Here is a 12,712-nt window from a genome sequence, read left to right as displayed (position 1 = left end):
AACTAAAATATCTAAATAAACCAGAAATTCAAGAAAAAGAAGCCACATAATATCTCCCTTGTTACATTCAATCAGCTACAAAGACACTTTTCTTTTTATGTTATTACGAAAATTCACCCACTCCTCTCTGATCCCTTGGCTAAAATTCTGATTCATTCTGTGGTAATCTCCAGCCTTGACTACTGCAACATTCTCATCTCTGGCTCCCCCCCCCCTTTTATACCTAAGTTTTCTCACATTGCTCCAAAACTCTGCTGTCAAAATTATATTCTGTTTCAACCCACATGATGCGGAAGCTCAGGAAAGCTCAGTCAGTAAAGCATGAGACTCTTAATCTCAAGGTCGTTGGTTCAAGCCCCACGTTGGGCAAAATATTCCTGCATCACAGGGGGTTGGACTAGATGACCCTCCTGGTCCCTTCCAACTCTATAATTCTACAATTCCATGACACCACTCTTCAAATCCATCCACTAGATGTGCAACTGCATTTTCCCATATTCAGCCCTTTGTATTATTGCCTCCCCCCACCCCACTTTATTTTCGATTGCAAGCTCCTGAAGAGCAGGGACCTCACTATTTTTACCTATAGGACTCTGGAAGTCATCAAGTATATAGATGGTGCTGTGTAAACAATAAATACGATCAGTGCTATTTTTCTAGTAAAAGAGGTGCTGGAGCTCACCAAGAACTTCTCCCTTGTTCTCTTAGAATGGCAATGGCGCCCATCTGAGAGGTGCCAGAACTGAGCTCCAGTGAGCTTCGGCTGGGAAAAAAGCTCTGATCACAATCATCAAATGTATAAAAAGGGGAATAACTGTCTATTGGACTTTATTATAAAACACCACAATATCAAACAGGCGCCAACAGGTCTTTGTAGCCATATGAAGTAGCCATAAACTGTATTCAATGTCTAAAATAAAATATGAATATCCAGCTCTTGATAATGCATTAGATACAGTATTGGAGAATGGGGAGACCAGTAGAGTATTTCTTCTTCCTACCCTTTTCTCTTTTAATCTGTTGTATCTGTGCCTTGATTTCCCTCTGTTGAGTACACATGTGTGACATTTCAGATTTGTAATGTAATCTAGAAAGTCATGTGCTAAGGGAACCAGTATAGAACACACCTGTACTACAATCCTAAATCATCCTGACTTCCCCCATGTGAGTCTAGGGAAAGTGCTGAGAATTATTTTGAAGAATTATGGCCTTTTCAAATAGTAACAGTTCTCAGAATGCATAGCAGAGTGTAGTGAGGGCAAAAACCCATCCACAGATAAGAGAACCAAAGATGCATTTGTACACAGGACTGGGCGGTCTCTACACTTTCCTCCTGTTACTCCCTGTCTCTGGGTTTAACTTCCTCCAGCAACTTGAAGAGTAAAGACAAAGCTTACATGCAGATTGGACAATGTCTGGTCTTTATTGAGCTTTTGTTCTGATTTGTGATACAACAATGAGAATTCATCCTGTTTGCTTATGTGGTGATTTTACACCTTCCTATTAATTATTATTTGTCCATCCCACACTTCTAGCGCATTTCCCCATTACTTTCCTAACTGCATAAAGTCTGTTTTTTGTGTGTGCTAGGGTTACAAAGCCCTTTAATCCACTTTAATTATGGAAACCTACATTTCTGGCATGAGTTTGCATCCTTACTGCAAAATACTGATGCTCTGGAGGGGACCACAGAAAACAAGAACTTGAAAAGAACGCAACAAAGGAAATGGATTCAAGGTAGAAGCAGCTGACTCTTTACCTTTAGGAATTTGTGGAGAAGGAAAGCAAACCAATTAGTCAACATCTTCTCAGCCACTGACTCAGTCCTAGGAAGAGATTAGAAGGAGTTTTATTAAGCCCACATTAAAATTAAAAGAAATGAATAGATCATCTTAATTTAATTTGTATGTTGCCTTTAGAGCCATGCTGAAGGCTGCTTGAAACATGAAAAGATTTACACAATTACAAACATAACAAAAGTAGTCATAAATAAAACACACCAAAAAGCACACAATCATAATTGAAAAATTCCAACAAGTCCCACATAAATCATTATAAGATCAAAAAAGTAAGATACAAAATATTAATATTAATATCAATAACAGCAGCAACAGCCAAACCAACTAAACAATGTTGTTGTTGTTTAGTCGTTTAGTCGTGTCCGACTCTTTGTGACCCCATGGACCAGAGAACGCCAGGCACTCCTGTCCTCCACTGCCCCCCGCAGCTTGGTCAGACTCATGCTGGTAACCTCGAAAACACTATCCAACCATCTCGTCCTCTGTCGCCCCCTTCTCCTTGTGCCCTCCATCTTTCCCAACATCAGAGTCTTCTCCAGGGAGTCTTCTCTTCTCATGAGGTGGCCAAAGTACTGGAGCCTCAGCTTCACAATCTGTCCTTCCAGTGAGCACTCAGGGCTGATTTCCTTCAGAATGGAGAGGTTTGATCTTCTTGCAGTCCATGGGACTCTCCCCAACCCAAAAGTAAGGACTAGTTTAACTTCTCCCTCCCTCATAAATTAAGCACAGTATCTTTTTATGTGAACAGCCCTGAGACCTCCGGGTATAGGGAAGTATATAAATTCAATCAATCAATCAATCAATCAATCAATCAATCAATTAAAAATATATGATTGCAAAGACTCCTCCCTTTACAATCTTTTTCTTCGCAGAACCAGGTGATTAGTGCCAGGGCACCAATGCAATAGAAAAATGAAGTTAATGTAATTGTATAGCAGATTTCAAACAATGTGGCATTTCATCACACAATATAATTGTGTATCCGCCTGTATTTTTTTTATTTTTAGATTTTTTTCTACTTTTTGATGAAATAATGGACAAAAGCCACAGCAGAAGACAATATGCTAAGTAACAGAAAGCCATCTGCTGCAAGAAAAATAGTTCAAACAAAGATAAACATAAACTCCACAATGTACTCTGAGGGCAAAACTAAACGTGAACTACAGTAGGAATCTATTGCAATACTCATTGCTGCATATGCTATGTGCTAATATCTATCAAGCTGTGAACTACAATGTTTCAGTGTTCCTTTCAGTGGAACATGCAGCCTTATCTTACTACAAAGCAAGTTGGAACCCCAATTTATTGTGAGAAGGGCTGCTGCCTTGGTCACAACTAACAATTGCTGGGCGAGGGACACTGTTTTCCTAATACTGTACCTGCTATGTGAGCAACAGCACCCAAAGAGTTAAATAGCCCTTTTAAGTTTGGAAGTAGGAAAATGGTACGCTGAGCTTTTTAAGGCCACCACACCTCTCCTGATTGCATCAGAAATGGTGCATTTTTCAAGGCTAATCTTAGAAACGGCAAGTATGCATTCATTTGTCCAAGCAGCAGATAATGTTCTTGGGGCTCACGATACAGAAAATGTGTGTCCTAATCCCTGTGGAATTCAAAGTTCTGTCATTGGGTGGCCTTTGGGTAAGACATACTCTCCCAACCTAGCTTACCTGACAAGAGTTGTTGTGGGGCTAAAACAGCCTTCCCCAACCTGTTGCATCCTAGATATTCCACACTACGACAACTATTGGCCCAAGCCAGCACAACTGATGGATATTGTATAATCCAAAACATCTTGTGGTCAATAGGTTGGGGAAGCCTGAACTGAAATGCCACAGGGAGCTCCTTGGTGGAAGGGTGGGAGCCAATGGAATACCTATAATAATAGTAATTGTTAGGAAATGTCAGTTTCCCGCCTTCAGGGTGTCTGAAAATGTGATTGCAATGCATTCCAGCAGAAAGGGAGGGAGGGGGGTTGAAGCAACAATACAAATTGACTTTAATGCCATCGTTTATGAATGCTGGAAGGTCCCACTCTTGATTTTTGATCAATTGGAATTGGAAAGTCAATCTGAAGCTTTTGTCCCTTCCTCTGCCCCTCCCACATTTTCAGCAAGAAGTAAATGCAGATTGCTCATGAACTGAAAGTAACAAAGCCCAGCTGACAGCCCATCACAGCAGCCCCTCTGAAGGGGATGCCTGGTGGAGCTATAACTCCTCACACTTGGTGCAAATTATACCCTGTAGCTCAGTAAATCACTGGAATTTGTGGCTGGTGGCAATCAAGGACAGCAGAGTGACAATGGCAGGGGAAATTGCAGCTTTTCTCAAGGGCCACACCCAGCACTAGCTCCTCACATTGTGTCCAAGATTATCTCTAATTTAAATACAATGGTTCTTAATGATAGTTTTTAATGCTGGCACGGCAGGATTGCTGATTCTTCTTTAAAAGTGATACAGCCTCTGTTCCTGGGAAAAGGGGAAGATTTTGAAAGATGCATCAATGAAAGGAGTAGAGTTCCTGTTCTCACTACGTGCTGAGCCAGGGTGTTCATAGAGCAGCTGTAGATGAGCTACTTAATTTATTACCAGCTGTGCCAGCCGAAAACATGCTGCAAATGAATCTTTTTCAAGGCAGGATGATATCCTTTATAAGTGGAACGTCTATACACTTTCTTCCATAGGACACTGATCAGTGGCGATGTTTAACCATCTGACTTTCCCACCAGCAACGAACAGCGCTGCTATGCATCATTCAGCTGCACGTTGTCCTAAAATTATATACTAGGGTGCATCTTTCTCAAATGACAATGAAGTATACAGTGCTTTAGTAAGAATCTGTTTTTGGCAGAGATCCAGTAAACACTTTTTCCTACCTTACAACTGGTAAAGACATTTTTCAAATAATTTCAGGCATGACTCTTTGCTACTTGATGAGTGAAGGTGATATTCTAGAGATTTTTCTTTGTCATATACTATATGAAATTGTAAGTCAATATGTTTTTATGTATCCTGTCTGCCCCTCATTCCAGGAATAGTGTTGATATGGAATGTGTTATTGTTTCTTTTGCCAACAATTCAGACCCTCAGAACAAATATTAACTATAGCTTTGCAGCTCCATCTATTTTTGTATGTTTGGTTTTTTACTCCAAAGACAGATGCATGTATAAAATGTGTAGGGAACTGTGAAGACAAAAGATTTCCACATTGCAAATAGTTGTTATTTGATGAGAGGAAAGTATCTTGTTAATGCCTTCTTTTTTTAAAAAAAAAATGCTTCTGATAATGAGAAAAAATAATAGCTAACTTCTATGAAACACCATGAATAAACAAGCAGCCAACAGTAAACAAATATACCAGTCCATTGAAAAAAAATAAAAAATAAGTATCCAGATCATTAGGCAAATGCTCTAAAAAGCCATACAGAGAGAAAGTTGTAACAATCCTGATAATGGCCGCTTACCGTCCTATCCGCGGTGAGCAGCAGTTGCGACCTGGTTCAGTTCTCTCACCTTGCCCCGCTGCATCACACTATTTTCCTTTGTCTTGCAGCCTCCCTGGCCACTGCAGAGGCTCTTGGGTTCCTGCCAAAAGCTGGAGTCAAATGAGCCAATCTGTGGTGTTCGGGGTGTGTGGCCTGGTGAGCGGACCTGAGGGAGGCAGGCTTCCCTCAGATCTGCCCGCCATCTATTTAGCCCGGCCAACCCTGCACGCAGCAGTCCAGTTGACCAGGAGCGTCACCCACCCTGCCCCCTCCTTTCATTAGTAGCTGCTTTCTGCTAACTCATCCCTTTCAGCTAGATGGGCTTTGCTGTGGTCTGTTGACGGTTGCCATATTTGGGGCCAGGAAGGAATATTCCCTGCATGGCAGGTTTTGCCTTCCCCATAGCACTAGGCACAACTTTGGCAGTTTAGGTTTAGGTCTTGGGAGGAATCCTATAGTATTTCATCCAAGTGGGGGTGGGTGGGGGTGAAGTGGTGACTCATCCCCCTCATTTTCTCCCTGTGGCGGTGTTGACAGCATACCCCATTAGAGGAGTCTGGAGGGAAGTCTCTGTCCAAAGAGTCAGTTGTGTGGGCTAGTGGGCCATAGAGCTCCTCCCTCAGCATTTGGGAGCCATCCACGTAAACCTGTGTTTTGCGATGGATCCACCCCCGAATCTCTCATGCCCCAGTCCTCCCAGCAGGGTAGGGCTGAGAGGGATATACGCTTAATGCCCATGCCAAGGCTCCCTACATCTGAAATCAATAAAGATGCTGCCATTTCAAATCCCAGACAGTTGTCATGTCCACTTATTAACCCTCTTTACTGATTGGGCATGCCAGAATGGGGGCTCTGTGACTAGACACGCAATAGTTCGAACCATTAGGTCCCAAACAAGCAAATAATCTGCATCTTTATTCCAACTGTTTGTTCAACAATTTTGAGTTTGAACAGAGGCCCAGGGGGAGGGGAAGTATTAAGCTTTCTCCAATTTGATCATATCACATCTCATCTTGTGACTTTACACTGTTTTTGTTTTTCTGTACAGAATTCAGTTTAAACTTGTTTTGGCACTTAACATATTTCCCCTGTTACTTCTTTATGATTGCTGTTGCTCCTAATATTCTTTCTTTATCCTTCTTGTTAGGTATGATGTTTCTCATCCTATTGTTTATCTTAACCACATTTCACCCTTGAGCTGAAATCAGACTAGCTCAGAACAGAGCCGCTGCAATCAAAGGGACTTGAGATAATTGTGACTTCAGTGGATGATTTCAACAAGTCTGCTCTAAGCATAACAATGTCTGGATCCAGAGCCCGCCTTTATAGAAACCTTTATCAGACCAGGTGTGCAGCCTGATTCTGTGTATGTGTTGAATCAGCACTAAAAGTAAATCCCACTGTGTTCAATGGGGTTTGCTTGCAAGTAAGTGTTCAGAGGACTGCAGCCTTAGACTGAAAGTCACTATAACAAACAATAAATATCAGGTATGATCTAAATAACTATGAAACTAACTGCGTGAACCCAAGGGGGCTTTTCTTACAGCCCCACTCCCTGACCATGATGCATGGTAATTTGCTTTTCCAGGGCATCTCATAAAGCAATTTGTGAAACTGCATGCGAATCAGCTGTTCAAAGGGGGGAAAGGCCATAAGTTTGACTGGGCTAGATAGAGAAGGATCTTTGGATACTGGCTGTTTAAAAAATAAAAATAAAATCATTACTATACTTTTGTTGCCACTGTAATGATTTTGAATGTCATCACCCAAATCTGTGCTAATTTCCTGAGTTCCAGCAAGAAATATATACACATTCTTCACCCATTACGCTGAGCTCCCACAGTAAGTTTCTAATCTTCTACATATCATTTTGCCACCCACATCTTACTGTGTTCAGCAATCTCTGAAATCTGGCCTGTGCTGGAGGTCCCACAAGCACTCCCTTAATGCTTTCTTGCCATGTTCTGGAGGGACCTCTACTATTCTCTCATCTGCTAAAGAGGACCTTCTGATGTGGAAAGCTAGCTCCTTTGGAGCACTGCATTGACCCACACAGCAGGTATGCTTTTTGCTCCACAGACTCGGAAAATACTGCTATAGATCTGCCTCTAAAAATATTAAATAAGCTCTCAAAGATTAAAGCAGCATGGGACCATCCCCAGACTCAAAGAAAATCCTTTTCATATTGACCACATAACGACAGCAAATCACACTCCAGAGATGAGCCAGCTTAAAAAAAAGTTGGGGCGGGGGGAAGGAAGCCTGACGCCAGAAACCAAAGCCCTTTGGCTGTCTAGAAGCAAGGGGAATAAAACTAAGCCAATCAAAGAGGTTTAGGAGATTCCCTGAAAAATCAATGTGTATTTTATTAATTTTTCTTGGGTTTGTCTGGGACTCTGAACTGCCTGTCTGATTCTTGTTCTAAGTACAAGCATAGCAATTTCATTTAGTATCAACTTTCCCCAGATTCCTGAAAAGGAAAGTGTAATGAGAGACAGAGGGGAAAGGGGGGTGGGAAAGAGGGGAAACAAACGCCAGCTAGAAAGTGCTTCCATCCTAGATCTCAAAAATAAAATAAAATAAAATAATCTCCCACTTTGTGGCTGCTCATTCATTATTAACTTAGAACAAAATGTTCCATCTCACAATATTTTGCATACTAAATAAAACTCAAGGAGTCTGCCGATCCACAGGGCTGGAACAGGCCTTTATTTGTAGCTTTCTGTCTGAAATGTTTGATCTTCACACAGTGGAGTAGGCTTTTAAGTTGTTTTGCTGTTCCCTCTGGTTCCCTCCTTGCATCTTTTTTTTTTTTTTTTTTATAAAGATTTTTATTAATTTCCAATTTTTTAACAAAAACAAAAGACAACAAAAAACAGACAAACAAAAAAACTCATATTTTCATAACCTTATTTTCGTAACCCTCTTTTCCCGGACTTCCCCATACCTTTCCCTTTTTGCATCCTTAATTTAGTACCCTTATTCAGCAACCTATCTTGCCCAATTAAATATAAATTCGTCCTCTTTCTCTATTCCACCCTAAATTTTAAACCCAATTATCGCTGCAATTCTACGTCTTCTTTTCCCTCAGCATTTTAACACTCCTCAATTTTATAATAATTCTTAAGATACATCTTAAATTTCTTCCAATCTTCTTCCACAGTCTCTTTCTCTTGGTCGCGGATTCTGCCAGTCATTTCTGCCAGTCCCATAAAGTCAATCACTTTCGCCTGCCATTCCTCCAGCGTGGGTAGCTCTTGTGTCTTCCAATACTTTGCTAGAAGAATCCTTGCTGCCGTAGTAGCGTACAAAAAGAAATTCTTGTCCTTCTTCGGCACCAACTGGCCGACCATACCCAAGAGAAATGCCTCTGGTTTCTTGTTAAAGGTGCACTTAAGCACTTTCTTAATTTCATTGTAAATCATTTCCCAGAAGGCCTTAATCTTTGGGCAAGTCCACCAAAGGTGGAAAAAGGTACCCTCAGTCTCTTTACATTTCCAGCATTTGTTATTGGGCAAATGATAAATCTTCGCAAGCTTGACTGGGGTCATGTACCACCTATAAATCATTTTCATTATGTTTTCTCGTAAGGCATTGCATGCCGTAAATTTAATACCTGTGGTCCATAACTGCTCCCAGTCAGCAAACATAATGTCATGACCTATGTCCTGTGCCCATTTAACCATAGCAGACTTCACTGTCTCATCTATTGTATTCCACTTCAACAGCAAGTTGTACATTCTTGATAAATTCTTAGTATTGGGTTCTAACAATTCTGTTTCTAATTTCGATTTCTCCACCTGGAAACCAATTTTCCTGTCTTGTTTGAAAGCCTCCATTATTTGGAAATAATGGAGCCAATCTCGTACCTTGGACTTTATTTTCTCATAACTTTGTAGTCTAAATTCACCACCCTCTTGTTCTAAAATCTCAGAATATTTCGGCCAATTGGTTGTCATATTAAGTTTCTTTACCTCCTTAGCCTCCATAGGTGAAAGCCACCTGGGAGTTCTGTTTTCCAATAAATCTTTATAGCGTATCCATACATTGTATAGTGCTTTCCTGACAATGTGATTTTTAAAACCCTTATACACTTTAACCTTGTCATACCAGATATATGCATGCCAACCAAAATTATTATCAAATCCTTCCAAATCTAGAATGTCTGCATTTTCAAGAAGTAGCCAATCTTTTAACCAGCAGAAAGCTGCCGATTCATAGTAAAGTCTTAGGTCCGGCAGGGCAAACCCCCCTCTTTCTTTAGAGTCAGTAAGTATCTTAAACTTGATTCTGGGCTTTTTGCCCTGCCAGACAAATTTAGATATGTCTTTCTGCCACTTCTTGAAACAGTCCAGTCCCTCCTTGCATCTTTCCCTTGCCTTATGAATAACTGCTACTTCTCATTAACCCTTCTGAAGCTGCTGCTGTGGTTTCATCAGACCTCATGGTTCCTCCTCTCAACCTCAGCAGCGTGTCATCTATCAAAGTCAACAACAGAGCAGGAGCAAGGGGAAGAGTGGTATAGCACTCCCGGCATTGCATTTCTGGGACAGAAGAGGTGAAATGCAACACACTGTGTGCTGAAGTGCAGGAGAAGGTGACTGTCTTAAATGCACAGCTGGAAAGCATTCTGCATAGTGAGACCTTCGGGGATCGCTTAGGGTTGCAATATTCAGGTCTCACCTGCCCTCCACATGGACTTTATGTTTAGAAAACTACTCTAACTTTCATAACTACACTCCATTGACTTTTTTTCCACTGAAGACCAGAATTCTTTGCAAAAGAAAAAGGTGGCACGTGAATATCTGAGGTTCTTATATGCTAGATCTAACCCTGAACTCTAATATTCACACTGTTTTCTTAAATTTGAAAGCCTGAAACTGTAGATTGCATGTGAAGCAGTAGAAGGTGGAATGTTCACTTTTGCACGGGCCGTGTCCAGAAAGTGGTGTCGGGGGATGAGTGTTCAGACCCCTGGGCTCTCACTTGTGGGGTGCCTCAGGGTTCTGTCCTCTCCCCCATGCTTTTTAATATCTATATGAAGCTGCTGGTAGAGATCATCAGGGGGTTTGGGCTGGGTGTTCATCAGTATGCAGATGATACCCAGCTCTGCCTCTCTTTCAAATCAGAACCAGTGAAGGCGGTGAAGGTCCTGTGTGAGTGCCTGGAGGCAGTTGGAGGATGGATGGCAGCTAACAGATTGAGGTTGAATCCTGACAAGACAGAAGTACTGTTTTTTGGGGGCAGGTGGGTCCTGAATGGGGTAACTGTGCCTCTGAAGGACCAGGTGCACAGCCTGGGAGTCATTTTGGACTCACAGCTGTCCATGGAGGTACAGGTCAATTCTGTGTCCAGGACAGCTGTCTACCAGGTCCATCTGGTACGCAGGCTGAGACCCTATCTGCCCACAGACTGTCTCGCCAGAGTGGTGCATGCTCTAGTTATCTCCCACTTGGACTACTGCAATGCGCTTTACATGGGGCTACCTTTGAAGGTGACTTGGAAACTGCAATTAATCAAGAATGCAGCAGCTAGACTGGTGACTGGGAGTGGCCGCCGGGACCATGTAACACCAGTCCTGAGAGACCTGAATTGGCTCCCAGTACGTTTCTGAGCACAATTCAAAGTGTTGGTGCTGTCTTTTAAAGCCCTAAATGGCCTCGGTCCTGTATACTTGAAAGAGCATCTCCACCCCATCGTTCATCCCGGACACTGAGATCCACTGAGGGCTTTCTGGCACTTCCCTCATTGTGAGAAGTGAGGTTACAGGGAACAAGGCAGAGGGGCTTCTTGGTAGTGGCACCTGCCCTGTGGAACGCCCTCCCAGCAGATGTCAAGGAAATAAGCAACTATCATACTTTTAAAAGACATCTGAATGCAGCCCTGTTTAGGGAAGTTTTTAATGTTTAATGCTGTATTGTGTTTTTAATATTTGATTGGGAGCCGCCCAGAGTGGCTGGGGAAACCCAGCCACATGGGCAGGGTATAAATAAATAAATAATAATCTGCTTGAAGTCCAACAAAGAGATCAATTATTCTCCTTGGGGCCTCATGAACATTCCTAGTACAAGACACACAGAATCTTCATATGAGCAGAGCAAACCAAATGGAGCAGTGTACTGCATCTGGAGCCTAACTGCTTACACTGTCCAGGTCAGAAGGTGGCTAGGCTTTTTTTATTCCTTTTTTGCTATGCCAGGCCCAGGGTAGTGTAGCAGAGGGGCTCTGATTGGGCTACTCTCCGGGAAACACCTACGCATTGCTGGCCACGCTTCATCTCCGCAGAGCCCCATTTCAGGCTGGCACCTCCCCACCTGCCAGCTAGCAGAGCGCTACTCCTAATCTTAACTCTCTTTAGGGGTTAGAATGGCAGCCTTCACCTTTAGCAAACAATGCTACTTTTTCATTTGGGTTTCTGTCTGGTCAGGTGTTTCAGAGTCCGGGGTGTGGTAACAAATCTCCATTAAAGATACATTTTAGAAATCTGAACTTGTGTTCATAGAATCATAGACTTGTAGGAATCTACGATGCAGAAATCTTTTGCCCAATGTGGGACTCGAGTCCATGAGGTTAAGAGTCTCATTCTCTACCAACGGTGCTATTGCAAAAAGAGAATAGGGTTTCACAAATTTCTGTGTGAAACTTGAGGGGTTGATTGGAAATCATGCAGGACTGACCTCCTGTTCCTCAATCTAACTACATCAAAATTGATACCTATTCTGCAGCTGATTTTGATGAGAGCTTACGAGAAGTTTAAGCCTGTACAGAGTCCTAATTTGCATAAGGCAATGTCTTGCATGAACTGGAGCTTTCTCATGCATCCTAGGGCAAACTACACTGTATGATTAATGCTGGAAAAAGTGCATCACACAGAGCTACAATTCCCAGAGTTTCATATGAAGAGGGATTGATTATTAAACCACTCTGGGAACTGAGAGTTCTGTGAGAGGAATAGGAGTCTCTTAACAACTCTCAGCGCCCTTAACAAACTACGGTTGCTAGGATTTTTTTAGGGGAAGCTATGACTGCTTAAAGTGTAATCACAGTGCTTTAAATACATGGTATGAATATGGTCATACTTTAAAGTATTTGAAGTTGTGAGTAAAAACAACCATTTGTGTGATCATAGTGTGTAGCTCCACCTCTGCTTTTGAAGGGTCACTTCATAGGGATACCTGAATAGGACCCAGCTGCTTATAGAAACTGAGCCATACCTATCATGTAGGCCTAGAACATTATGGCTGCCTGTAATGAAGATTCCTGATAACTACTCCTGACATGTTTCTGTAACTTAAAAAAATAAAACTGCATCAGCCATGCAATACAGTACTTGATTTCTGCCCATTCAAACTCTAAGACACAGAGCGAGCAGTAATATGGGAAACCTCAGGCTAAGGGGCCGAACACGCCTTGTTTATATGGGTGAAG

The 12,712-nt window shown here is 42.0% G+C and overlaps 1 protein-coding gene across 3 annotated transcripts in view; it reads right to left on the bottom strand.

Annotated features, from left to right (window-relative positions):
• Positions 1-12,712, bottom strand: part of PLXNA2 (plexin A2) — a 629,839-nt gene that overhangs the window by 40,054 nt on the left and 577,073 nt on the right. For all 3 annotated transcript variants that reach the window (XM_079978812.1, XM_079978811.1, XM_079978813.1), the window contains one exon: positions 1,760-1,826. In XM_079978812.1, the coding sequence (XP_079834938.1) occupies positions 1,760-1,826 (67 nt within the window). The remainder of the gene's footprint in view (positions 1-1,759; positions 1,827-12,712) is intronic.

This window comes from Podarcis cretensis, assembly GCF_951804945.1.
Source record: "Podarcis cretensis genome assembly, chromosome: 6".
Lineage (NCBI taxonomy): Eukaryota > Metazoa > Chordata > Lepidosauria > Squamata > Lacertidae > Podarcis > Podarcis cretensis.
The sequence above is the reverse complement of the archived record's forward strand: the minus strand, read 5'-3'. Positions and strand labels throughout refer to the sequence as shown.